A 27,802-nucleotide genomic window follows, 5' to 3' on the forward strand; every position below is an offset into this window, starting at 1 on the left:
TCAGCAGGGAGCCTGCTTCGCCCTCTGCCTGCCGCTCCCCCTGCTTGTGCTGACAAAATCTTAAAAAAAGGGGTGCTCCTGGGTGGCTCAGATGGTTAAGCCTCTGCCTTCGGCTCAGATCATGATCCCAAGGTCCTGGGATCTAGTCCCACATCAGGCTTCCAATGCTCAGCAGAGAGCCTGCTTCTCCCTCTGCCCCTCCCCCTGCTCATGCTCTCTCTCTGTCTCAAATGAATAAATAACCTTAAAAAAAACTTATAAAAAAGAATTAAAAATGATGGGACTGCAGGCTAGATGCCAGCCAAGTGCGCCAGTTGTGCTGCCTGGGCTCTCCTGGGGAGGGAAGTGGCCTCATATTTGGTGACTTGTTCTGACCATCACAAAGGTCACAAATAGGGACAGGCAGGTGGGTCCCTCACACGGGCTTCCTCTTCTGAGGCTGTCACCTCAGATGAATCACATCTCAGATTAAGAAGAGAAGACTATCATAGGTAAAACACCATTCAACACCAGTCTCTTAAAAGATTGTTCTCATACAAGATTTATTCCCCAGCACCACCACCCACCCCGCCCATCCCCACCCCAGTTCACAGTGGAGGACTAAGGAGATTCAGAGCAGGATCCCCCAGGATCAAGAAACACCTTCTGAAGATTTTGCTCTCCCTCCTCCTTCCCTCTTGCCAACTTCCAAGGCCTGAAGCTAAACACATCCATGCATACACACCAAAACCCCCTCCTCTTCCACACTTCCCGTTTTTTCCCACATCAGAGCTCACCTGTGAGACATCTGGGCTCTGAGAAGACAGAAGGTGTCCAAAGTCTGAGAACCGTAAAGTGGGGAGATACCATTTACCCCTAACCTTCACACACACAAGTGACTATGAAACAGGCACCTAGCTCTTCTCTGTTCTCTTAATTTTCACTCATGGCCTCTACCTTTTCCATCAACCAAGAGCAAACATGTTAGCGCACTCCCACCTGCAGCACATGAAAATGGGCTCTGTCCAACATCCCTTGCCCAGGTATGGGGGTGTTGGGGGAGTGGTCCCTGAGGATCAGCAAAGGGTTAATGCAGAGGGCAAGAGGACAGAAGAGTTTGGCCTGAGCTCTGGGGAGGCAAAGAGAGGCTGTAGGCTGGCATAGGTTTAGAATTACCATTTTTAGTTTTTGTCTCACATGATTTTTCTAGGGGCAGAACAGATACCCCTTGGAGAAGTCTTTGCTGACTACAGACACACTCTTGCTAAATAGGCTCATTCTTAAAAGAGGCCCCACCAAGTTGGGAAGCAGTTGAAAATAAAAGTATTAAAGGAACTGAACAGGAAGTAAGAAGAGCTGGTGCAAGAAGAGCTGGTGGCTCCTGGGGTGAATGCCAATGAGCCATTTGTAAAGTGCTACTTTGACATCCCCCATGCAATTATTGCTTCTCCAAAGGAGGAGCAGGGGAAGGAACAGGAACACGGAAATGGATATGGTATGGTATTGCTTTGCTCGTTGCTCAGGCTGATGGTCAAATGGAGCCAGGGGTTAGCAGCACCAAAAATAACCAGGCAGCTTCAGAAGATTCCATGAGACCAGGAGATAGAGAGGCACTCACCCTCTCAGCCAGCTGACCCCACAGCCCAAGGTAATGTCGAAGAGGCCCACCCCCACATCATGTTCACATTTCTTAAATTTCACAAGCACTATTTTGGAGCATTGGAGGTTAAGTCTTAAGAAATGAGGATGGGCCAGCGCAGAGGGAGCAGGCCTGCTCTGCAGAACCAAAAAACGTGCTTAGAAAAAGACAAATCAAATCATGGCTTAGCAAAAGAGGAAGATGGCAATTTAACTCTTCCAGCTGCTGCCTGACTTGGAGCTCCAAGGAGGTGATGAAGGGAGGGAGACCCCCAAGCACCCATACCTAGAAGCAAACAGCAGCAACCCCCTCAAAGGGGAACCAATACCCCTGATTACTGTGTTCCCCAAAGTACCATTCTGATGGAGAGAAGCCTCCCTCAGGGGAGCACTCTCACTACAGTGATTGAGCTCAGAAATGGGCGTCCAGCTGGTAGCAGGGGAGTGAGTATCCTCTCAGCAGGCCTGAGCTTCCACCAGGCCACCAAGCAAACCTATGTAATTCAGTGGATGGGACCTGGGTTCTTCCCTTGCCCCTTCACCTTAAGTGGGATAGGGAGAAAAAAAACCTAAACCACAGTGACCCCTAAAAGGAGTCTCTGCCTCAGTGGCTCCTAGAACTGGCAGGGTCCAGCTGATTCAGCTCCGACTGGTCCAGAAGTTCAAAGTCATCCCCCTCAGCATCAGTGTCGAGGTCTGAACTGGGGGCCCGGAGGAAGCCTCTTGTTGTTCTCCGGGGCGGCGGGCCAGAAGGGCCTGGCTGGGAGGCCCCCGACAGGGCCAGGTGGATCATGCCCTGGGAGACGAGGCTGGCGAGGTTGCTGGTGAGGTTGGACCCTGCAGGCAGGGAACCGAGCAGGAGCTCCGGCAGTACAGCCTCCTCCTGGCTGGCAGGGGGGTTCTGGAGCCCCTCAGCCCCTGGTGGGGAACGGTACATCAAGCTAGGCATCCCAATGCTGGTATCGTCCTCATCATCCAGGCCAGCAGGATCCACATTAATGGAAGGGAAGTCTGGAAGATCTCTGGCAAAGGATTCTTCTGGATCACTGTGACCGTCTAGGTCTGGGAAAATAGAGGGGTGTCTGAGATGTGGCAACAGCCTGGCACTCCTGTGCCCTAGACCCACAAAGTCAGCTCCATGTAACCAGATTTTTCTACCCTGAATTTCTCAGGGTGAAGCAAAACCTGTAGCACTGGTCGGCCTTTCCCCTCCACTTATACACTGCTATGAGATCTCTACTGGCCAAAGAAATCCCTTCTGTTCCTCTCCTGTGCTCCACAGGAGACTAGAACCCAAGGGATTTCAAGGAGAGCAGCAGTGCAATCCAGGCCGAAGCCATACCCCGCCCCGCCCCGCCCCAAGCTGCTCCACCACCTGATCCACACCTCAGAAAACAGGAGAGGAGGGGGCAATACCCTCTCTGCCCAGGGAAGCTAAGCAGCAACAGGGCCATTATGAACTCATGTCCACCGTTCGCCTCACCTTCAGAGCCTTCTGTTAGAGGTGTTTGGCCCCGTGAAAGATTGAATGTGCCATTGTCTGTACAGGAGACCTCAGCATCTGAGTGCTCAGAGTCTGTGATGGCCAATTCCCTGGCAACAGTAGAATCATCCAGCTTAGGAAAGAAAAGACCAACAAGAGATGATGCCATTAGGAACAGGTGCAGTTCCCCAGTGATAGCTCTACTAATTAGCTGGCCCTAAAGGCTAGCCTGTGGCCAGCAGTGCAACCAGACAAGACTGGGGACTTTAGTCAATATCTTGATCCCTTTTAGTCTGCTCCCCCAAGGAAAACACCCTTACTTATCAATCTTGAGTAGAAGGAAAGCAGTCTGGGGAGTCAACCAGCCACTTACTCTTAAGCAAATAACTGATCCAGGGATTACTTTGCACAGGTGGCCAGGAAGACATACTGCCCAACATAAGGTAGGCTGGGCTGTTTAAAAGACGATCACGCCAGTTCCAGAAGTTCTGCCATGACGGTAGGGGTTAAAAGGAGACATGGAAGAGGGTGTGCTGGTCACCAGGCTCAAATTGAGATCTACGCACACAGTCCCAATGTAACACTAGCTTCTCTCCTTACTGCTCTTGGGGGGCAAGGGGAGGGTGGGGCCTTGGAGCACCCGTAATAAGCTTGAAAACCTACTTACTGCCTAAATGTGAGGTACCATATGGTTCAAGGTTGCTAAAAGAACACTAGCCAGTGGTGTACTTCCCACACCCAAGATACCTGAGGACAGAAGGCAGCAAGCTCTTCTTCACTGTCACTGTGGTTGTCCAAGGCACGCTCTGGGTGTAGAGCTCTGCGGCGCACTGTGTGGGAAGAGCAGAAGGCCTTGACGCCTTCCCTTCAGCAAAAAACCCTACCCGCCTCAGACTTCAAAGGCATAAAATCAGAATATAAGAGAATGAACCCTCAGAATATGGCCTGAAGCCTACATTACAATGCCTGGAAAAAAAAACAAAAACACCACCAATGCCTGAGGGTGGGGCTGCTGAGCCTAAGTGGCAAGATAAGCTGGTAACACAGAAGAGAAAGCTCTCTCTTCAGATGCCTCTCTTCCACCAGCCCCTCTACATTTTTGTTCTGGTCAGATGATCAACAACTCGCAGGATAGGCTAGGGGCAGACAGGATGTTAAGCGGGAAGTGGATGCTCCATAGAGAGGGCAAAGGGAGATGCCCCACCTTGGTTAAATCAGGCTTTTGAGGACTGATACTATTTAGCCGGCTGTGCCAGGGGGAGCTGGGCCTTGATGACCACGTGCAGGGCTCTTGGAAGGCTAGGGCTTAATGAAACACCCAATCTGACCAGCCCACAGAAGGGAGGAGAAAGTTCACACAACTGTCATTCGTGTGTTGGACGGTCTTGAGCTAGCACCCTTCTGGCTTCTCAGGCAGTATGAAGTATCACCTTTGGAAAGCAGCTTTCAGTAGTGAAAGGAGGCCTGGCTTAGGAGTTGCTATTTACTGACTGTAAAGTTCAATTTCTTTTCTCAAGGTTGTCAAGGTTAAATAAGATACACATTAATAAAATAAAAATAAAAGTAAAGGGGCGCCTGGGTGGCTCAGTCGTTAAGCATCTGCCTTCGGCTCAGGTCATGATCCCAGGGTCCTGGGATCGAGTCCCGCATTGGGCTCCCTGCTCAGCGGGAAGCCTGCTTCTCCCTCTCCCACTCCCCCTGCTCGTGTTCCTGCTCTCGCTGTCTCTGTCTGTCAAATAAATAAATAAAATCTTTGGAAAAAAAAAAGTAAAATAAATAAACAAAAATATGCAGAGCTGCCACCACAGTGCTTGGGCACACGGAAAGTGCTTCATGAAAAACAGCAAACAGTAGGGATATCTTCACTGTCTGACTTTTATTCAACTTGGGAGTGTCCAGAATTGCAAATGCAAAAATTGGTAAGCCTGCAGAGACTTCCCTGGAATAAGATACCACTTTTACCTACCACCCTCCTACATGCCCCCCCCATCCCACCTCTCCCACTTTCGAGGACCTACACGTTATGTCAGACCTACGGGCTTTTCCTTCTCCTCCCCAAATTGCCGAAGTAGAAGGAAGCCTCCCCTTGACACTTACGTTGTCTCTCTCTCTGCTTGGACATCATGTAGCCACGGACACTGAAGTCCAGCCGCTGCAGAGCTGGCTTCAGCCGTACATAGGCTCGATCCCACAGTCGGTGGTACACAGCAAGGGGCCACATCATGACAGTGACAACTGAGAGGAGCAGTGGGAAATAGTCACAAAGTGGAGAAGGGGCTGGACGAAACAGTCCTGACTGTCCCTCTGCTATGTGTCCTCTGACCAGACACTCGGTGGGGAACAGTTCTGCTTCATTCTACTGGTGGTCTTTACTAGTCTCCTGTACCACATGAGGGGATTTGGGAGGGCAGACACTTCTGTGGCCACCTACGTGGCTGTGCACAGTAGAGTGTGCTGCTGATCATACCGAGGACAGAACGAGGTGTGGTCACTTGCATCTGGGTGTCACTGAGCCATAAATAAGATGTAACAATGCCTCAGAAACGACACAACAAATCATGTGAGCTGCTGGCCACAGCCATAATTCCTCAGTTTTTCCTGCCCCACGAAAAGTTCATGCCAATAGGAAGTAACTAAATTTAAAACACTGTGCTCCAGGAGAAAAAGAAGTGCTCCAGCATAAGCAGAATCTAGTAGAGAAACCCCTAAAAGTTATGTTCTGCTGTTACACAATATACTGACTCTAAAAATTTCCTCCTAAATAGGGACAGACAGTCCTTTATAGTTGGTAATGCAATATATGTTAGTGGACCGTCATCAATTTCTAAAGCTGACTTGGTAAGAAAAGGACTTGATGTGTGGGGAGCCTGTTATAGGCAAGAAGAAAGATATTTTCATGACACCAAACAGGTTCTGAAAATATAAAAAAGGTTATTTCTTGGTGAACCAAAATATAAAAGTCCTCTTCCTCGACCCAGAGTTAGCTGTGGCTAGAAAAGCTAGGCATGGGGAAGCTCAGGGGGAGGTACGTGCCATACTTACGTATCAAGTAGGATAGCAGGAGCCCAGGGATGTAGCGGCCCAAGACGGCAAAAAAGGTCAGTATCCCACAGCTCAGCAAGCAGAACTAGAGGAGTCAGGGAACAGTATTAAGTTTCTGTTACATGGCAGGAGACTGGGGTGCAGACAAGGGATAAGGTGTAGACGTGACTGAAATGACTCTTTATGACCTATGAGTGGGCAGGTCAGAATGAGAGCTGTGTCTAGCCTCTGTTGCATCCTGTGGTGACTCTGGGATGAAAAGGAGGATGTCCATTCTACTCACACTCCTTTTCCCTTGCTAACCCAACAGGGCTGCACCTTTCCCATTGGGAAAATGGTTTGCATAGGCTTAGCCAAAAATTCTCTCTGAACGCAAGTGTTAGTGGTGGGTTTTTTAAGTCAAAAAAAAAAAAGAAAAAATTTAAAAAACCCAACAACCTACCACATGTTTAATATGACACAGAATGCACACAAGCAAGCTCTCTTTCCCATCTTGGGGCAGGAAGATGGCTCAATCTAAGAGGCAAGCACCCAAAGAAGGAGTCATCAAGCTTTTCCCTTAGTCCTAGTGGCTGGTCAGAAGCCCCTTCCTCTAACTTCCCTTTGTCTCCCTAGTCAGCACGGTCTTTCCTTTCTTGAATGAGGCTCTGTAGTCAAAGGACTGTTTCAGCTGACCAGGAACAGAACTGCAAAGCCAGAAATGAAAGTGAAAAGGGAAGAATCTTACCTTGCCTGGGTTTTGCTTTTTGAAAAGCAAAAGATTCCTTATGAAAATGGTCCCACTAACCCAGACTTCAGCCACGCGGTGGCAGAGCTCGGGCACGCTGAGCAGCCGAGGGTGCACAAGGCCCCAGCTGCAGGAGAAAGAAGGGGGAGCTGTGAAAGGTGGGTGTCAAGGGAGCCCCTCATCTTGCTGTGTAGGCAGCCAGTGCTTCGAGGATTCAACTGCAGCTGGGGAGCGGCTAGTCCGAGGTGCTTTGGAGGTGAAGCGGGACAGTTTTCTTGTCTCACCAGGTTGAAACTTGAATTTAGGGACTAGGAGGGCACATGTGTTCTGACAACTCCACCCTCTGAGGAGGCCGCCCAATCCACGTGTATAAACCTGCCACCAGCTCCAAGGCACTTTGTGCTTAGAAACATCTTCCCTGCACTCGGACCTTTGCAGTGCACTGTGATTGCAGTTCAGGGATAAAAGTAAAGCACAGTCTGACGCTGCTGCTGCTGAAGGAGAGGCAGTGGTAGGTGTGTCCCTCAGAGAGAAAGTAAATTCAGCAAAAGCAAAATAAACCATAGCAGAGGAAATTCCTTGGATCAAACATATGGGATGAATGAACTGAGAAATGAAGCAGGAACTGTAAGACACAAGAGGAATCTTTGGCTTGCTGATGCCAGGAACCAATGTGTTTTCTGACCAGGAACTTTTTAAAAAGCCAGAGGTCACAGAAAACACTAAATGACCTGGTATAAAAGCCAGGAGACAAATGAAATAAGCTGCCTCTAAGTTTTTACAGTAGGGCTAAAAAATGCAGTTAACTCCCTGGCATATCAGGTTATGGGGCACTATAATGCTTCTTTTTCAGAAACTTTTCTTGTTATTAGGAACTGGACACTAGCCATTCTCAACAAACTGCTGCCTGAACTTTAGGGTTTGTTAAGATGATTATTTGGAAAAGACTAGGTTCTCAGCTCATACTCTGTATCCATAACATGGGGTTAACAACATGTAACCAGAATATTACAACAAAAGAATCAATCAGAGCAACAAAAAGGGATTTAATTAGTGTTCCATACCTCTCATTGTCTAATGCGTCGGGTCTTGGCACTACAATATTAAAACAAACAACCAGCATTAGTTGGTAGGGAAAACTAAACATAAAAATGTTAGGCTGTTGGTCTGACAGCTTGAGTTTTAATAGGTGTGGGGAAAATAGTAATAGCCAATAAAAAGGAGACACCATGTTATACTGACAGAGTTAGGGAACTGCAGACACGGGGAGGATGGCTGATGCCTGCTCATTTCTCCAGGGGACGGCTGAGGGGATCCAAATGGAGCATCAGGGCCCCTTCTACTTACTACAACCAAGAGCCAAGGTGCACATGAAAAATGATCCATCCCACCCCTCAAGTGTGTCTTGGTTGTTCACACACATCAACGTGCACCAGGTTACTGAGGCATGTTATAACCACTCCAACCCCAGAAATCTGCCTTTTCTCTTTGAAAAGAGACCCATTAACTACAGTGAATGATGTCAAGTCTTTTGACATTCACCAGCCATAAGACCAGTGAATGAACTACATGATTCCTTAAAGTCTCTGCAAAATAGGATGGGAATGCATTTAAAAGCTGTATACTCTGGTGTAAATATCCTGCCAATACTTCACAATTAACATGTCAAAAACATACATCAATTTTCCTCGCTTTCAACCCCCACCCAAACTGCCTCCCCAGCCTGACGCTACTGTATCTGCTACCTGGAATGCCATTCTCCTAGTCTCCTAGCTTTGAACTCCCACGGTTGGCTTTTATCCCTTACTCTTCTAACCCCCTATTTACCAGTCTTCATGTGTCTTCCTTCTTCCCAGGCACCCATGGTTTGTTTCTAGGAATACCTCTCTGACTACTTCTCACACAGATACAGCCATAGTTTCTTATCAGGTCTCCCTCCTTCCCCTTTTTCTCCTTCCATGGGATCCTGTAAAATGCTATCAAATTAATCTTTAATATCATCTCAGCATCTAGCTCTAATAAAAAAAATGTTCAATGACCACCCACTACCTGTAGGATAAAGTCTAAACTTCTAGGCCTAACTTGAAAGCCTTGTAAAATCTAATCCCAACATATTTTCAGTTCTATCTCCTAGCACTCCTTTTATAATGACCTCTTCATTCTGGTGAAAGTGACTAATTCCCTGCTCTCAGGAGATGCTTTGCAGCTTCTGGTTTCTCAGACTAATCAAACTACTAGCCCCTCTCTAGAAACACACTTTTCTCTTCACCTGTTCAAATCTCTTGCTTCATTCAAGGCCTGAGCCAGGGCCAAAATACATGACAAACATACCGATCACATACTGCACAGTGACATCTCTGGTACTGTTCTGTAACTGTCATCTGTCTTTTGTTTACATATGTATAATCTTTGAGAAAAGGAACCATATCTTAGAGTACTTTATATAAGTCACAATGCTTAGCTTAGTGCTTTGTAAATAAACAATTTAAAAGAAATCCCTGAGAGGCCCACTGATACTGTCTCAGTAAAGATGCAGTATCCAATGATAATTTTTTTTTTTTTAACTTGAGGACTACTTATTCCTCCGGCCAATTATGAGGGCAAGAATATCTCAGGTGGTGGATACAGATTTCCTGAGCTTAATAACAATGGGAAGGGTGGAACAAAGCTCTAAGGAACTACAGATGGAGCCCCAGCCCTTCAAGTGTCTCCTAAAGCAACAATTCAGACATCAAAAGATATTCCCAGTTCTATATACTCCCTCATGAAACCCCAAAACTAAAGGTAAAAATTAAAGGAAAGACCATTTCCAGTTCAGATTCTTCTAAATGCTATCAAACTCACCTTTTATTTCAGGCCAGATTTTGTTCTTCCATTGATCTATACATACAATGATCATTGAGCTGAATGCAAGTAGAAACACAAGACGAAGGGATGTCAGTGCAAAGAACCTACAGAGAAGGAAAAACAAAAGATTATTATCCAACTAAGCTAATTTCAGAAAGGACCATCTGTATAATTCACGCTCTGGTAAACAGACTTAAGTCCTAGTTACATACCTTAGGAAAGTCACTTAAACTTTCTGAATATCAGCTACTTTACCTTTGGGGCAGAGATAATAATTTGCTTCTGTAAAGGCAGAGGACTAAATCAAATAACCTCTTAAAGCCCCTTTCTACTTTCAAGTCTACAATTCTATTAATTTCAGGGAGAAATTCATTCCTGATAACAACTTATGATGATGAAAGCAAACATCTTTCTACCAAATTAGACCCTTGTGTAGGGCAACAAACTAACAGAGATGTGTTAAAAAGCATATAATTCAATTAGATATCCTTTTACAGATGGAGGAACTTAGGTCCAAAGTAGTAAAATGATTTGGTCAAGGTTAACAGAAAGTTAGCACTGAAGCTACATCTTAAAAGCCAGTTCTTCAGAATCAACACCAATATTTCTTAACCATTTCCAAAAAAAAATTGAAGAGGCAATGTTTCTTGATTGATTTTATGAGGCCAGCATTACTCTGATACCAAAGCCAGACAAAGACACTACAAGAAAACTATAGCCCTACATCCCTTATGAACACAGATGCAAAAATCCTCAATAAAACACTAGCAAACTGAATTCAGCAACATAGTCAAAGGATTAATTTCAGGAATACAAGGGTAGTTCAACACATAAAACCCAATAAATGTAATGTCACAATAACAGAATGAAGGAAAAGTTTTTTTATTTTTTTTTATTTTGTTATGTTAAGGAAAAGTTAGTTCTTATTTGAAGGAATCAACCACAAATAGATATTTATAAAAAATCTGGGAAATCTGAATACATACAGAAGATATTAGGGAATTATTGTTTATTTTTTAGGTGTGACAATGTCATGGAAAATATGTTGCTTAAGAGTCCTTATTTTTTAAAAGATACTAAAATATTTAAGAACAAAATGATGAGATATCTGGGATTTATGTCAAAATAATATAGTTTGGCAAGGGAAAGGGTATGAAAGAAGATGAAACAAGGGGCGCCTGGGTGGCTCAGTCGTTAAGCGTCTGCCTTCGGCTCAGGTCATGATCCCAGGGTCCTGGGTGTTGGGCTCCCTACTCGGCGGGAAGCCTGCTTCTCTCTCTCTGCCTCTCTTCCTGCTCCTGCTCTCTCTCTCTCTCTGTCAAATAAATCAATAAAATCTTAAAAAAAAAAAGAAAAAACAAGAATGACCATGATAAATTCTAATATTTAAAATCTCTCACAAAAAGTGGAAAAAAAAAACCACATTAAAAAAACTAGTTTTTGTTTGTTTTTTTTTAAGATTTATTTACTTGTCAGAGAGAGAGAGAGAAAGAGAGAGAGCTCACAAGGGGGAGCAGCAGGTAGAGGGAGAAGCAGGCTCCTTGCTCAGTGGGACTTGACCCCAGGACCCTGGGATCATGATCTGAGCCGAAGACAAACGCTTAACCAACTGAACCACCCAGGTGTCCCTAAAAGAACTAGTTCTATGAGACTTTCTACTACACCAACCTACGGCCTCTAAAGCAGTGCCTCTCAGTACCTGTAGTCCAGTGTGGGCCCACTGACTGCCAGTCTGCCAGTCTGTTTCCTATCAGGTCTCCCTCCTTCCCTTTTTTCTCCTTCCATGGGATCCTGTAAAACGCTATCAAATTAGCTGACTCTGTCAGTCTGTGAGGAAGTCAGTATAAAATTTACAGTAAACATTTAGAAATTTTTACGGCAATTTGATCAAGTAATTTTGAATCTAAGAACACATTTGGGTTTGTATTTTCTGTCCCTTTTTAAACTTAATTTTTCTAGTAACTCATTTATATTGTATTTTACAAAAGTACTAATTTGCAACAGATCAGGGAAAACATCACCACTAGCCCTCCCCGCAGGTTGTTCAGCAGGGCAGTAAGGCACGGCTTTTAAAGTCAGATTGGCTTGAGTCTGATTCTCTGACCGCCCACTCTTAGTCATGTGACCTTGAATAAATTAGCTTAGCCTCTTTAAAACCTCAGTTTCTTCATCTATATGTAGTGGTAACAATAACAAAACCTGCAGGATTGTTGTAGGTATTAGACATAACATATGTAATTGCCTATAAAAATATCATTCATCTTGCTAAAAAGAGGAAAAAAATACAAGCCTAACACACAGTTCTATTCAATTTTAAGTGTTATTAGCTATTATCACAGCAATTTATCAAACAAAGGTAAGAATGACAAGGTTTGGTTACAAATGACCTCTTCTCTTTTCAACTGAACACACGACCTAAATGCTTGACATACAGAACAATACTAGAGTATGATCCTTATAAAGAAAAAAAAAGCTTTATCTGTGTGTATATATGAATATATCTACATATGCAGGGATTGGCAGAGGAACTGTAATTTTTGTTTCTAGACATTTTTATAACGTGTTTTCAATAAACATGAATCCATGTTATTTTTAAAACTACACAAAGAATGATGGAAGGAAACAAGAACTTAAAAATCTAGTCACCGATGATAACCCTATTTCAATTTTTCCACCCCACCACTTAAAGGACACTGTAATTATAGTTGAGATTAAAGAATGAAAGTAGCTTTACAAAAATAAGCCTCTAGAGCTGCCCCGGGTCATTAATCTTTTCTCCAAGGCCAGTTCATCATCCCAACAAACAAGCCAATTTAACAAGACAAGGATAAGGGCTCTAGAGCTTCTTGCTCCCTAGCACGGCTGCTTCTCTGTCCCAGCAGCAGGAGGATGAGGCACCGCCACTGTTTTCTCCAGAGTTCTCGAAAGGGCTCCCTGGGGAGGCAATCCAGACTGTCTGCAATCTCCACTTCCCAGATCATAATTACTAACACAAATATGAACTGGGGTAGGGAAAGGATATTAAGCTCTCCTAAGAAAGGCTGATTTGCCAAAAACGATGGCAGTGAAAATACTGTTTCTCCAAGATCTGAACTATTTTGTTTTAGTAGCCTGTTACAATTCCCACCTATGCTTCAACTCAATCCAACAAATTACCTATTGAGTGCCCATTTTATGTGGAGGCCTAAGGTGAGCAGCCCAGTTACAGGACAGAGTAAGACATGGACCTTACTCTCACGTGTATTTATGTGTCTATCTGTGTTTGCAATATAACGTGACAAGGTGACAATAACAAAGAGGACATCTAAGCTGGAATTTAAAAGATAAATGGTAAGAATGGGGCGCCTGACTGGCTCAGTCAGTGGAATGTGTGACTCTTCATCTCGGGTTGTGGGTTTAAGCCCCGCGCTGGGTGTAGAGATAACTGAAATAATAAAATTTAAAAAAAAGATCAATGCTAAGAAAACAGGACAAAAGGATGTGGGGAAGGAGGAGAGGACACTCAGGGAGAACAGCCAGCTGGTGTGACATATTTCAAGAATGACAAGCAGTTCTGATAGAACCGAAACCCACAGAACACAAGGAGGGGATGGATATAGGGAGAGAGGCAGGAGTCAGATCATGAAGGGCCTTTTATGACAGGCTTATTAGATTTTACTCTGCAGATAAAGGTGATACGGTAAAGAGTTTTACAAAGGCTGTATTTTTGGGGTCATGAAGGCTAAAACTGCGAACATCTTCTTGAACAAGATTAATCCTAGTCCTTAAATTAATTTTAGGAACAGATTTATCTTTTTTCTTGAATAAGCCAGTGTAGGAAGCTCAGAAGAAGTTTTTCTGTGTAGTGTAAAATAACGTTTCTTGGGAAAATAGTTTCTTCCATATAGGTAAAAACTTAATTAATGGAAAGATCACCTCAACACATTGCAGTTGACCCCTGCAAGGTAACCAGAAAATTAGCATCAATGTTCTCTTAGAGGTCTGACCGTCAAACATAAAATATGGATAAGCATGTGCTTCTTTCCTTCCTCAATGCTAAAACCCTAAACAAAAACGGAATATCCATCTCAGATTAGTGTTTTGAGAAAAAGTTCAGAAGAGTAAGACATGGACCATGTGAAAAGAAGTCACATCAATGCTTATCATTTTACAGACGTAACCTGGAAGCCTACCTGTACGAAAACTCTGCAACTATGTGCAAAGACAAGACATAATTGGGGACGACTGGGTGGCTCAGTCGGTAAGCACCTGCCTTTGGCTCAGTCATGATCCCAGAGTCCTGGGATCAAGTCCCACATTGAGCTCCCTGCTCAGCGGGGAGTCGGCTCCCTCCCTCTCTCCCCTGGCTCATGCTCTTTCTCTCTCAAAAATAAATAAATAGAATCTTAAAAAAAAAAAGACAGGACATAACTGAAGATAAAGTACTTTTGAGATTGGTACAGGTAAAGGATGGATGAAAAATAAGAAGAACTCTCCTGGACTGGTTTGTCCTGCAATGTCTATTCATCCAGGCCAAAAAATTCACATGCAGATATAACAGTGTATGAGTTTGATAAGACAATATGTGAAACATTTTTCAGCAACTAAAATCAGCATAAAATTTTCCCAACTTAACAAAAACAACTGCAAATGCAGTCAATTCTGAATATTCACGTGTGAATTGTTCAATTTGGGGATTGCCCATAGCCCATTACTCTTTTTACCCACTGGGGGCTCACAATCTATTCTTTCTTAATGATGTATTTTTTTCTTATTCGTAAAGGCAACCATGTTTACTGGAGAAAGTTTAGAAATTTTAAGTGATAATTACAGATGAAATTAAAAATGAAATTAGTACATCATCTATGAAACAGTCTTACCAAAAAAAAAAAATTTTTTTTTTCTTGAACCTGAATCTGATCAAGACTCTAGATCCAATTACCAATTTACAGGAAATACAGAGCACATGGCGAATGTGCACAGGGATGCAGTAAGCAAAATCTAGTCTGTGGAACACTTTATATGACAAACTGGTTTCTTCAACCAACAAATGACAGAGGAAAAAAGACTGAAGGGGAACCAACAGTGTAAAATATGTAAAAAAACAAACCACAGTATATGGACTTCATTTGGATCCTAACCCAAACTATTTTATTTTTTATTTTATTTATTTATTTTTTGGGGGGGGAGGGGCAGAGAGAGAGAATCCCAAGCAGGCTCCACGCCCCCAGCACAGACCCCAACGAGGGGCTCCATCCCATGACCCTGAGATCATGATCTGAGCCAAAATCAAGTCAGACGCTTAACTGACTGAGCCACCCAGGTGCCCCCCAAACAAACAATTTTATTTTTATTTTTTTTAAAGATTTTATTTATTTATTTGACAGAGAGAGACACAGTGAGAGAGGGAACACAAGCAGGGGGAGTGGGAGAGGGAGAAGCAGGCTTCCCGCTGAGCAGGGAGCCCGATGTGGGGCTTGATCCCAGGACCCTGGAATCATGACCTGAGCCGAAGGCAGACCGCTTAACGACTGAGCCACTCAGGCGCCCCCAATTTTAAAAAACAAATATTTAAATCTTTTTTTAAAAAGTAAGCTCTACACCCAGTGTGGGGCTTGAACTCACCAACCCCGAGCTCAAGAGTCATATGCTCTATTGACTGAGCCAGCCAAGTGCCCCAAAACACAAATAATATTTATGAAAAAATTGGAAATTTAACACTGACTGGAATCATTAATTTTTTGCATGTGATAATGGCACTGTTTTTTTTTTTTGAAGTCTTTATTTTTCAGAGAGTCACATTCTAAAATACAGATTACATTAAAAGACCCCTGGGATTTGCCTCAAAACAATAAAGGAAGAGGTAAAAAAAAGAACTGAGGTACAGAAGACACAAAATTGGCCATGAATTGAAGAATTTTAAAGCTAGATACATGGTAGTACATATTATTATTCTGTCTACTTATGTATATGTTTTAAATTTTACATAAGAAAACATTTTTAGGAGGTGCCTGGGTGGCTCAGTCATTAAGCGTCTGCCTTCAGCTCAGGTCATGATCCCAGGATCCTGGGATCAAGCCCCACATCGGGCTCCCTGCTCTGCGGGAAGCCTGCTTCTCCCTCTCCCACGCCCCCTGCTTGTGTTCCCTCTCTCGCTGTGTCTCTCTCTGTCAAATAAATAAATAAAATCTTTAAAAAAAAAAAAAGAAAAAGAAAACATTTTTTAAAATGGCCCTTTGGGGCGGTGGGGTGGCTCAATGGTTGAGGGTCCAACTCTTGGTTTCGGCTCAGGTCATCTCAGGGTGGTGGGATCAAGCCCCGTGTTGGGCTCCACATTCAGCATGGAGTTGGCTTGAGATTCTCTCTCTTCTCTCCCTCTGCCCCTCCCCCTGCTCTCTCTCAAATAAGTAATCTTAAAAAAATAATTTTAAAGGGCGCCTGGGTGGCTCAGTTGGTTAAGCAACTGCCTTTGGCTCAGGTCATGATCCTGGGATCAAGTCCCACATCGGGCTCCCGGCTCAGCAGGGAGCCTGCTTCTCCCTCTGACCCTCTCCCCTCTCATGCTGTTTCTCTCTCGCTCTCAAATAAATAAAATCTTTAAAAAAATTTTTTTTAATTAAAAAAATTTAAAAAAATTTTTTTTAATTAAAAAAAAAATAAAAGGGCGCCTGGGTGGTTCAGATGGTTAAGCGTCTGCCTTCAGCTCAGGTCATGATCTCCAGGTCCTGGGATCGAGCCCCACATCGGGCTCCCAGCTCAGCAGGGAGCCTGCTTCTCCCTCTTCCTCTGCCTCTCCCCCTGCTTGTGCTCTCTCTGTCTCTGTCTCTCTCAAATGAATAAATAAAATCTTTTTAAAAATAAATAAATAAAGGAGCGCCTGGGTGGCTCAGATGGTTAAGTGTCTGCCTTCGGTTCAGGTCATGATCCCAGGGTCCTGGGATCGAGTCCTGCATCGGGCTCCCTGCTCCTTGGGAGCCTGCTTCTCCCTCTGCCTCTCTCTCTCTCTCTGTCATGAATAAATAAGATCTTTAAAAAAATAAATAAATAAAAAAAATAAAAATGGTCCCTTATCCACGTACACGCCCCCAAATGTGAATAGATATTATTCACTTCATTTAAAAAAATTCACATATAAACATTCCACATATAAAAACCTCCTTCTTCATTTAACAATACATAGCTTTGTTTTCCTGTATCACCAGAAAAACATCATAAACTTCTAAAATGATATTGTACATATACACAATTAGTGTTAAATCTTTCCCTAATATGTCCCCAATTTTTGACATAAAAAAGCTGAACTATATATCACTGAGCATGTATCTTTGTCCTCATGATTAACTACTTTAAGTGGAATTACTGAGTCAAAAGGCACTGACTTTTGTTACTGAGATACAGTTCGCATACCGTAAAATTCACCCTTTTAAACTAATTCAATGGTTTTTAATATATTCACAGAGTTGTGCAACTATCACCATTATCTAATTTAGAACATTTTCATTATCCCAAAAGGAAACCCACCTTTAGGAATCATTCCCCATTTTCCCCCAGTCCCTGAAAAGATACTTTTATTTTTTAAAAGGGGGGGGCAGAGTGAGAGGGAAAATCCCAAGCAGGCTCCACACCCAGCACGGAGCCCAACATAGGGCTCGATTTCACAACCGGGAGATCATGACCAGAACCGAAATCAAGAGTTGGTTGCTTAACTGACTGAGCCACCCAGGCACCCCAAGATACTAACTTTTTAAGTGTCTTAATACATGTTGCCGAATTACTTTCCAGAAAGATTGTCCAGTTTATGTTGCTAACAACCATATGCCAGTTTTTACATATTTTCCCCAGAATTAAATACTACCATTTAAAAAAACCTAATAGGGACACCCGGTGGCTCAGTCAGTTAAACATTTGCCTTCAGCTCAGGTCATGATCCCAGGGTCCTGGATCTCTCTCTCCCTCACTCTCTAACGATAAATAAATCTAAAAAAATTTTTTAAATAAAAAAATAAAAAAACCCTAATAAGCAGAAATTAGTAACTCATTGCCATTTACATTAAAATTTTTTACTACTAATGAGAGTGAAATGTTATATATCCATCAATTCATTACTTTCTGCTTTTTTTCCCTTGTCCTTTTGTAAACTTTCCATCCCCTTTATTAGGGGTTAAAATCCAATTATCAGTCTAAATAAAATATTCCTTGAAAAACGTGGTTTCCAGAAAAATCATGAGAAACTCCAAAACTTAACTTTTTTGAGGTTAACTATACCATGGATCCTCATTATTAGTACAGGTAAATTAGAGTTTGCTAATAATCATAAAGTTTATGCTATAATCATAAACAAAATAAAGAGGATACGTCTATCTTCAAAGAAGATACTATTTCTGGGTTCCTTTGTTATTACAGAGTAAGCTTGTCTCACTGGCACTTCAGAACAAAGCCTCCCATCCTATAGGGACAAAAAGCCCATTATTGTACAGCACTTACGGCCATCTGGTTAATGAGCCAGTCACTGGTAAATGAGAATGAAAAAAATTAACCCAACCCACATAATGTAGTGATCGTTGTTGCTTACACAAAACCAGAAATGAAGCCAGCTAGCTGCTAAACACCTACTTTATGTTAATGGACAGAAAGCACCCAACCTTATAATTAGGATAGATAAAAACTGATGGCGAAAGGGAGACAAAAAAAAGTAAGCCAAGGCATCCTTGGGAGTCTCCCTGGCTACCCAAAGCAACAAGAACCTTCCAGAGACTAGCATTAGAAACATGTGCTCAATACATTGCATCTGCAATTTGATGTGTAAATTTTTCTCACAGAACAAACGTCTCTACTTAAATGGGCCCTGCCTTCCATTTCCTGTTCCTCACTATTGTTCTTCACTCACATTCTAACCTTTTAAATCAGAATTGCTGTACCTTTAGTCACTTCTCAGTCATTTTTTTATTTGGCGCTTTTGGGGGGAGAGAGAACATCTGTTTTATTTTTATTTTATTTTATTTATTTATTTGACAGAGAGATAGAGAGCACAAATAGGCAGAGAGGCAGGCAGAGAGAGAGGGGGAAGCAGACTCTCCACTGAGCAGGGAGCCTGACGTGGGACCCTGGGATCATGACCTGAGCCAAAAGCAGCTGCTTAACTGACTGAGACACCAAGGCGCCCCACATCTGTATTTTTTAATCATGGAAACAACAGATTCCGCAATATCCCCTAGAATATAGGATGGTTAATTCAGACAAGTGACTGTCAAAGCAGATCTCAACAGGGCATCAGCTTGTGATTGCTCTAAAGCAATATCCCTAATAAGACTGTCTAGAATCCTAGAATGTTAAAAACTGGAAAGGAGCTCCAGAGTTATCTAACCCTACTTGAATCATGCATTGCTCTTCATAGAAGGGGGAGGGCTTAGAACACACACACATCTCCAGGGCTCCTTGGTGCAGCACCCCTGATCTGCTAGGTCGGAGTTAAACCAGCAGGTTACTCCAACCTGTTCTTTTCTGAACCTGTGAGGATACACTTGCTGACTCAGATATTCTTCCCCCAAATCACTCATTTACAGGTGGTGTTGAGGCTAATGAAAACACAAGCTACTGGAAAGGAAGGGCTGACATTTCTGTTATTATCCTAGAGATAATAACGTATGACTAGAAGCAATACAGACTGGAAGATTTCTGACATAATAGCTATAACTGCTCTGGAACCTGAAGGAAAGAAAAAACAAAAAAGCTCTGAAATACTACAGCAAGGCTATACATCTCTCTCTTTTGTGTTGTTGTTGTTTTTGTTTTGTTTATTAAGATGTAAGACGGCACGTTCACAGGCACAGAAAAACCTTGACTGAGAATACGTATTATTGAAAGTTAAGAACTACCGGGAGCCTGGGTGGCTCGGTTGGTTAAGCGACTGCCTTCGGCTCAGGTCATGATCCTGGAGTCCCAGGATCGAGTCCCAGGATCGAGTCCCGCATTGGGCTCCCTGCTCCGCAGGGGGTCTGCTTCTCCCTCTGACCCTCCCCCCTCTCATGTGCTCTCTCTCTCTCATTCTCTCTCTCAAATAAATATCTTTAAAAAAAAAAAAAGTTAAGAACTACCTACCTGAACTCTGGTGATTTTTTTGTACTCCTATTCAACCTTCTAATACCTCAAAATGTATAAAACATCTCAGTTAATGATGTATCATTATTTAAAACAAATAAGGAAAAAAAGCCAATGATCCTCACGCAATTTCTACGTAATTATAATGTCCGAGAACTAAACAGGTACTCTTTGACATTCCTAACTGAAATGTCAATACACATCTACAACATGATGCTACTAGAATGTTAAGTCTAGTCTTCATTTTAAACCTCAAACTGCCTCCCAAGGAAGCTCATTTCCTAAAACAATCCTGTCACCTGCCATTCCAAACTACATTAGCTGTCACTCTGGAGCCTTCATGGGTATGAGTCCTCTCTCCATAGAGTACAAGAGTCTCAAGGGTCACACCTTCCTTTTGCTGTAGCTCTTCACCTACTTCAAGACGGATGGGAATGTAACAACCATATTCTGGATACACAGTAGGCAAGCTACCAGGAAATGCCAGAGATAAAGACCAATCACAAGGCTAAAGCCTTGTGAGACCAAGAGTAAGAAGAGGGGAGCTGAGTGAGATTCTAAACATAGCATATTAGTAAACTTCAGCATACACTGTTGAGGGCCAGCAAATTAAAGCTAACTGCAACATTTAAAGATGTGCCTCAGTAGGAGCAGCTTATGTTTGGACCTCAAATCCACATTCTGCTTCAAAAGTCTCTCAGGCAAGAGGCATATGGAAAGTCCCCCCAGAAATAACATACATGCTACTGATTCATTTGTATTAACACACCCTTGGTTTCATTATTCATTTAAATCCTGATGAAGTTTTTATATATCAGTCACTCACACTTTGATCCAAACTGGTTTATTGAGGACCAGTTTTTTTTCCCTAGGAGTACAATCTCAATGTAGGTAAAAAAGAAGTTTTGATTGGACGGTTTGGGGTTAGGGGTTGTGATGGGGGAGGTGGGAAAGGAAGAGAGGATCATTTTGGAAAACGCTCTTCATTGAGGTGCTACAGTGAAAGGTTTCTGACAGAGAGGAACAGGAAAGGAAGTAGGCCTAGAGATCAAAGAAGCACTACCAAAAATAAATGAAGAATGCTGCTGGAAAACTTTATCACCAAGTTTGCTGAAGTCTCTGGAAGCAACTAATGCCAGAGACTTCTCCGACACTCCGAGGAGTAACAGCTGAACACTGTGTCTGTCAATGAATTTGAAATTGTTGTGCTCCAGTTCACCGAAAATCTTTCAGACAAAAGATAATAAATGTGTTGGTTTTAAAACCAAGAATTTTAGGAGAAAAAGTATTTTTAGCAAAAACAAATTTTCTTTGGAAATACATGTTTTGTTCCATTGCAGACTCATCCAGAATAGGTTTATTTCATTCAGCTGTAGACACCCCACCCAATACTTCAGTTCCCTTGGAATTCAGTGGATAATCCTTTCCTAGTTATGAATAATTCCAAAGTATGCTCAGCAGATCGTATGAAGACCTATGTCCACCTTAGGTCATGACAACTGAGAAGCAGCAGTTCCATTTCACAAAACATGACACACAGACTCTTAAAGCATATTTATAGCCTCACTTTTCCAGCTGAGAAAAACTCACACACGCTTTTAGGCATCCTCAATTTCCCTGCCTAAAAACCGTGCCTAAGGATGAATCTCTAATTCCTTGGAACAGGGAGGAGTTGCAATCATAGGTGGCTTTGAAACGGGTGAAATCTCACTATCACTATTTCATAACTGTTCTTCAAAAGCTTGTAATTTTCTTTCAAGTTGCAGCTTTGGAGACTCTCATTGACGCTCAGTCTTCACAAACTTCCTTGAGCAGAAGAAAGGCTATCTGACGTGCTAATTCAGATCACTCAAGCTTGTTTTATCGCACCTAAGATACCTTTGCAACATCTCAAGCCTCATGCATCTACCCCAATAACAACTACTAAAATCAGAGCTCGAGGGGATGATCTTCAAATCACATTTGAGCAAACAAGAGACGGGAAGTGATGGCCTTAAGTGACACAGCCTTCCCTAAGCCAAAATGAGGCGCCCTCGCACACTGCGAGCGGCTCAAGATGTTACCAGAAGCTCCTGCAGTATGTACGGGGTGAGGCTGCGGGAGCAGGTAAAGCAGGGACGATAACTGGAGGGCCCTGGGGAGAACTGCGGTGTCAAAGCCTGCAGGCGGGATGGAGTGGAAGGAGGTGAGGCAAAATTAGGCAGATACTGTAAGGAGCCAACGCAGCGAAGAAAACAGGGGAGGCGAGAGGCAGAGCCCTAGAAAAACCTGACGAATTCGCGACTGGGAGGGTTTCCGAGGGTCCAGTTCTCTCACCAGAAAGCCGCGTTCAGCCCCAGGCACCACAGGGCGCTCCTGGCTGGCCGCTCCCACACCAGGGCTGCCTGCACCCGGCTCAGCAGAGGCTCGTAAGGCCCCAGCACCTCCACCAGGGCCCGCTGCGCCGCCTCAACCTGCTGGTCTCGCTCCCAAGAGCCTGACATAGCGCGGCGGCCCCTGAGAGTCGGCCCCGAGGCTGGGCCTGGGGCCGCGGCCACCCCCTCTACCTCCGCCATCTCCCCCCCAGCAGCCACAACATCCGGGGCCGCGGCCCGACGGTCACAATAAACACCAAGTGCGCAGACGCGCGATTCGGCGGGGGAGGCCGCGTCCCTCCACAGTGCGCCTGCGCGCAGGCTCTAGCTCCCGTCCACCGAGAGGAAAGAACGCTACGTCAAAGTACGTCTCCGCGCCCAGGCGCAGGTTCCCTACCCGGAGCTGCGCACGCGCAGTCTCCTTGATCGAAGCCAAATGTGAATAAGGACCGGCCAACGCCAGAACTCAGGTCTCATTGGAGCGGAGAAAGTTCGTGGGAGGAGCAGGGTGTTTGGCGCCTGCGTAGTGCGGCTAGCGCCTCGCGAGCGGCGGCTTGGCTGGCGGGAGCGGCTGCAACGCTGGTGCGTGAGGAGCGATGCCGAGGGAAATCATCACGCTACAGTTGGGCCAGTGCGGCAATCAGAGTGAGCGAACCTCCTCCGGCCCCTCCACTAGTCAGGTTCCTTAGATTCCATGGGATCTCGCTGTGTGATCTTGGACTCCATCTGCCCTGCCCAGAATCGTAGTTTTCCAAAGGCGGGACATGCCTGACCCAGTGTCTAGTTGCCCAACCCTGAGGGGCCTTGCCCTCCCGGTCGCTGGCATACAGCCCTTTCCTCCTACATGGGAGACTCCCTAGGCTTGACTTCCTATCTTCGGACCCAGGCACTCAGCCCCTTAGCTCCTAGTTGGCATCTGCCCAGACCCAGATACCCTCTTTCTCCCCCGTCCGCCCCCTTCCCCCAGTTGGGTTCGAGTTCTGGAAACAGCTGTGCGCCGAGCATGGTATCAGCCCCGAGGGCATCGTGGAGGAGTTCGCCACCGAGGGCACTGACCGCAAGGACGTCTTTTTCTACCAGGTGCCCCCAGCGACTTGGCCAGGGGGTCTGAGGGAAGGGCAGAGGCCTGGTACCGGGAAACCCGCTGGGCAGAAGAGCCAGGGCGGCTGGCTTGAGGAGGGGCGGGCAGACAGGAGCCAGAGCTGGGAGGATGGAGGACTGGGCCTTAGCTGATCCGGCCCCCTTGCTGGGTGCCCCTTGACAGGCAGACGATGAGCACTACATCCCCAGGGCGGTGCTGCTGGACCTGGAGCCCCGAGTGATCCACTCCATCCTCAACTCCCCCTATGCTAAACTCTACAACCCAGAGAACATCTACCTGTCGGAGCATGGCGGAGGGGCTGGCAACAACTGGGCCAGTGGATTCTCGCAGGTCATTTGCTGTTTCCTGGCAGGACTCACAACTCCCTTCCTTTGTGAGGACAGGCTGTAGGACTTGCCAGAGAGAGAAGAAACCAGATCAAGGATGTATAGGTAGTAGAGAGAGAGAGATGGCTGAGGAGAGCTCTTTTTTCTAAGTCAACTAGGTAATATGGTTAAGACTGCACTTGCTAGTGTTGTGTGCCAGGCTGTACTAAGTGGTTTACATATAACTTATTTAAACCTAACAACCGTAGAGGTAGATATTATAGGTTCATGGTCTCTTAACTGCTTTTTCAGATTCCAAAAAGCTCTGAAACCAAAAGATGGTTTATAACTTATTTAGTAGCAAAACCAAATCTTGGGTGCCTGGCTGGCTCATTCAGTAGAGCATATGACTCTTGATCTTGGGGGTTGTGAGTTCGAGCCCCATGTTGGGTGTAGAGATTATTTAAAAATAAAATCTTTAAAAAAAAAACACACAAATCTCAGTGGAGACAGGCTATTTTAGTTTTTATCCAACTTGTCATTACTCATATGTTTCATTGCAGAAATAATAATATAATTGATTAGTATACAGGCATTTTACTTAACATACATCATATGTACCATAGTACCTTACTAGAACGGGAAATATTTGAATTCCAAAACATACCTGGCCCCAAGAATTTTAAATAAGGGATGAGGAGTTGTATTATTACCTTCATTATACAGATGAGGAAACAGTAATCTGCCCAGGTCACCTGGTTAAATAAAATGAGAGCTAATACCTGACCCCAGGGAGTGTGACTGTAGTCTGCTCATACCCACTGTGTTTTACTGCCTCTCAGTGCAAATAGAAAGTAGGGCCACTGTGCTCCAAAAAAGGACTTTTATGTTCTATACGGAGAATCCAGGGTGGCTATTGTGAAATCCAGAGTCCTTGTGCCATGGTCCTCTCCCACTCTGACATTCCCCATGTCTGTACAGGGAGAGAAGATCCATGAGGACATTTTTGACATCATAGACCGGGAGGCAGATGGCAGTGACAGTCTAGAGGTGAGTGTCTTGGGAATGCTGGTGGGAGCTGTCATAGGAGACTAGACAACACCCTTTAGAAGCCACCTGTTAGGTATAAGACCTACCCATGTGCCCTTTGCACTGGACAAGCCACTGGGCTTTGCTGGACACAAGGCAGACTCTCCTAAGCTGTATGTGTGGGGGAGGGAAGTGGAGGAGAGGGCTTGGGAAAATAGTCCAAGAAGTTGTAGGATGGGTCCAGTTTGCAATGCAATACCTAGACACTGACTGCCCCTTCCCCATGCAGGGCTTTGTGCTGTGTCACTCCATTGCTGGGGGGACAGGCTCTGGCCTGGGTTCCTACCTCTTAGAACGGCTGAATGACAGGTAAGTCTGTGTTTCATGAGGCTGGAAAACTTGGTTTCCCAAGGAACTGGGAGGCCTTCCAGATACGCCTTCCTATTTGCTGGAGCAGTGAAAGAGCCCTTCTGTTCGCTCCTATAGTTAGGAAAGGGAAGATGCAATAACCAAGAACCTGATCACAGTCTGGAGAGTTGGATCCAGTGCCTAGAATCTAGGTCCTAGATGAAGAGATGAAGGTTCAGAGAATATGGCTGGTTTAGAGTTAGAACCCTAGGTCCTAAGATGTGTCTCTGCCATTCTTCCTTTGGGCTTTCAGACTTCCAAAAGTCAAGTCTCCCTTCTCTACTGTTTCTGTGTCCCACCCCAATTTCCCCTTCTAGATTCAGTTGCTTTCTGACTATCGTGAGTCCTGTGTTTACCAAGCCTCCAGTCTCTTACCCTGACCCTCTTCTCTCAACCCCATCAGGTACCCCAAGAAGCTGGTGCAGACGTACTCAGTGTTTCCCAACCAGGACGAGATGAGCGATGTGGTGGTCCAGCCCTACAACTCCCTGCTCACGCTCAAGAGGCTGACCCAGAACGCAGACTGTGTGGTGCGTCCTGGATTCTGCCGTTCTCCACTCGAGCACCTCCGGTCTTCTTTCATCATTTTCCTATACTTAAAAAGTCCATTTTGAGGGCACCTGGGTGGCTCAGTCATTAAGCGTCTGCCTTTGGCTCAGGTCATGGTCCCAGGGTCCTGGGATCGAGCCCCGCATCAGGCTCCCTGCTCAGCCAGGAGCCTGCTTCTCCCTCTCCCGCTCCCCCTGCTTGTGATTCCTCTCTGGCTGTGTCTCTCTCTGTCAAATAAATAAAATCTTAAAAAAAAAAAAAGAAAGGGAGGGAGGGAGGAAGGAAGGAAGGGAAGGAAAGGAAGGAAGGGAAGGAAAGGAAGGAAGGAAGGAAGAAAGAACCAGAAATGTATGGGAAAATTAAAAAAAAAAAAAGTCCATTTTGAGCCCTTCTGTGCCTCAGTCCTATGCCACTGCCTTTTGGATGGGTCTTTTTGGCCATGAAACACCAAGGAAATTAAGTTTCAGAGCCCAGAGTCAGGCAGAGCTCCTGTTCTTTCTGTCCCCCCCCCCCCCAGGTGGTGCTGGACAACACAGCCCTGAACCGGATCGCCACCGACCGCCTGCACATCCAGAACCCGTCTTTCTCCCAGATCAACCAGCTGGTGAGCCCCCACTCCTGGACTCTCTGGGCTGGAACCCCTCCTTACTGGAGTGTCGTCTCGGGAAGGGAGCCCTCTCCCCGGGACCGAGGCCCATGACACGCGCTGCTGTCCCCAGGTGTCCACCATCATGTCAGCCAGCACCACCACCCTGCGCTACCCCGGCTACATGAACAACGACCTCATAGGCCTCATCGCCTCGCTCATTCCCACTCCTCGACTCCACTTCCTCATGACGGGCTACACCCCGCTCACCACGGACCAGTCGGTAGGAGCAGCCCCGGCAGGCCCTCCCCTCGCCTTTCTCTCCCCCTGCTGCCCCAGGAGCTGCCCTTTGAGGCCCCCAGAGGCTCTGTTCTCGGGGACTGGTGCAGACTGTCCGACCCCACGCTGACCTGCTCTCCTCTCCCCTCTGCCCCTGGCTCCCCGCAGGGCCCGGGCTCTGGGGGCGGGGGGGTTCGCTGACGCTCCCGCACAGGGGCATGCCCTTGCTGAGCGGAGGAGGGCTAAGGTTCCTGGTCCCACAGCAGAGAGGCTCAGTGTAGACCTGCGTCTCGAGATACTTCCCCAAGAGACCGCACTAGCCCGAGTCTGATGGGGCTCAGGCATTGGACTGTGCCCTGAGTGCCGGCCCGGGCCCTGGGGCCCACTGTCCCCTCAGGTGGCCAGCGTGAGGAAGACCACGGTCCTGGATGTCATGAGGCGGCTGCTGCAGCCCAAGAACGTGATGGTGTCCACAGGCCGGGATCGCCAGACCAACCACTGCTACATCGCCATCCTCAACATCATCCAGGGGGAGGTGGACCCCACCCAGGTAGGTGAGGCCCCTTCGTGCCACCCCTGGAACCCACGGGGTAGAGGAGAGGCTACCACCACCACTGTTGTGTGTTGTGTGCACCCCCTCCCCCCAGGTCCACAAGAGTCTGCAGAGGATCCGGGAACGGAAGCTGGCCAACTTCATCCCCTGGGGCCCTGCCAGCATCCAGGTGGCCCTGTCAAGGAAGTCTCCCTACCTGCCTTCGGCCCACCGGGTCAGCGGGCTCATGATGGCCAACCACACTAGCATCTCCTCGGTGAGGCTCACTGTTTACACCTGTCTTCCTATAATCACTTCCCTGGTTGGGCCTCACCTCTCCACATTTCTGCTGCCCCTGCTTCTGGCTCTCTTAATGTGGGGATTGCCCCGCATTGGTTCCCCAGCCCTCTGGGCCATACTGCTACTCTGAGTTCTTTGTGACCCCTGCTTTCTGCACACACCAAGCTCTTCGAGCGGACCTGTCGCCAGTATGACAAGCTGCGGAAGCGGGAGGCCTTCCTGGAGCAGTTCCGCAAGGAGGACATCTTCAAGGAGAACTTCGATGAGCTGGACACGTCCAGGGAGGTTGTGCAACAGCTCATCGATGAGTACCACGCAGCCACGCGGCCAGACTACATCTCCTGGGGCGCCCAGGAGCAGTGAGGGCCCCAGGACGGGGACCTCATCTGCCTTACTGGTTGGCCCAGGCCCTGCCTGACTGACCAGCCCCTCAGAGAACCTATCAGGGACCTCACATATCTCTTCCTCATAAATACACACACACGTACTCTCTATTGGCCTGGGGACATGTTTATGTCTCCTCTTATGAGACTGTTTATGTTTAATAAAGCACTGGACATAATAA

At 45.7% G+C, this 27,802-nt stretch overlaps 2 protein-coding genes across 2 annotated transcripts; one reads left to right on the forward strand and one right to left on the reverse strand.

Moving 5' to 3' along the window:
• Positions 1–521: 521 nt before the first annotated feature.
• On the reverse strand, positions 522–22,427 carry RETREG3 (reticulophagy regulator family member 3). The gene is made up of 9 exons (XM_025861738.2): positions 22,110–22,427; positions 9,714–9,820; positions 7,934–7,964; positions 6,870–6,996; positions 6,143–6,227; positions 5,198–5,335; positions 3,848–3,930; positions 3,101–3,233; positions 522–2,679 (listed from the first exon to the last, which is right to left on the reverse strand). The coding sequence occupies exons 1-9, from the start codon at positions 22,346–22,348 to the stop codon at positions 2,222–2,224; spliced, it is 1,401 nt and encodes a 466-aa protein (XP_025717523.1). The 5' UTR covers positions 22,349–22,427; the 3' UTR covers positions 522–2,221.
• A 152-nt stretch (positions 22,428–22,579) lies between these two features.
• TUBG1 (tubulin gamma 1) lies at positions 22,580–27,802 on the forward strand. Its single transcript, XM_025861739.2, has 11 exons — positions 22,580–22,792; positions 23,115–23,227; positions 23,412–23,579; positions 24,536–24,604; positions 24,873–24,952; positions 25,395–25,521; positions 26,058–26,144; positions 26,260–26,409; positions 26,803–26,955; positions 27,053–27,214; positions 27,403–27,802. The coding sequence occupies exons 1-11, from the start codon at positions 22,744–22,746 to the stop codon at positions 27,598–27,600; spliced, it is 1,356 nt and encodes a 451-aa protein (XP_025717524.1). The 5' UTR covers positions 22,580–22,743; the 3' UTR covers positions 27,601–27,802.

The sequence above is a fragment of the Callorhinus ursinus genome, unplaced genomic scaffold (genome assembly GCF_003265705.2).
Source record: "Callorhinus ursinus isolate GAN/ISIS: 27379988/994484 unplaced genomic scaffold, GSC_fseal_2.0 scaffold108, whole genome shotgun sequence".
NCBI classification, from domain to species: Eukaryota; Metazoa; Chordata; class Mammalia; order Carnivora; family Otariidae; genus Callorhinus; species Callorhinus ursinus.

Excerpts from the sequence above, each read along its gene's own strand:
- TUBG1 (XM_025861739.2), top strand. The coding sequence starts at position 22,744 with ATGCCGAGGGAAATCATCACGCTACAGTTGGGCCAGTGCGGCAATCAG. Across the intron at positions 23,228-23,411 it reads AGGACGTCTTTTTCTACCAG|GCAGACGATGAGCACTACAT; the intron begins GTGCCCCCAGCG and ends GCCCCTTGACAG. Across the intron at positions 26,410-26,802 it reads CGCTCACCACGGACCAGTCG|GTGGCCAGCGTGAGGAAGAC; the intron begins GTAGGAGCAGCC and ends CTGTCCCCTCAG.
- RETREG3 (XM_025861738.2), bottom strand. The coding sequence starts at position 22,348 with ATGGCGGAGGTAGAGGGGGTGGCCGCGGCCCCAGGCCCAGCCTCGGGG. Across the intron at positions 6,997-7,933 it reads GACGCATTAGACAATGAGAG|CTGGGGCCTTGTGCACCCTC; the intron begins GTATGGAACACT and ends TTTCTCCTGCAG. Across the intron at positions 5,336-6,142 it reads CCTGCTATCCTACTTGATAC|TTGTCACTGTCATGATGTGG; the intron begins GTAAGTATGGCA and ends TGCTCCTCTCAG.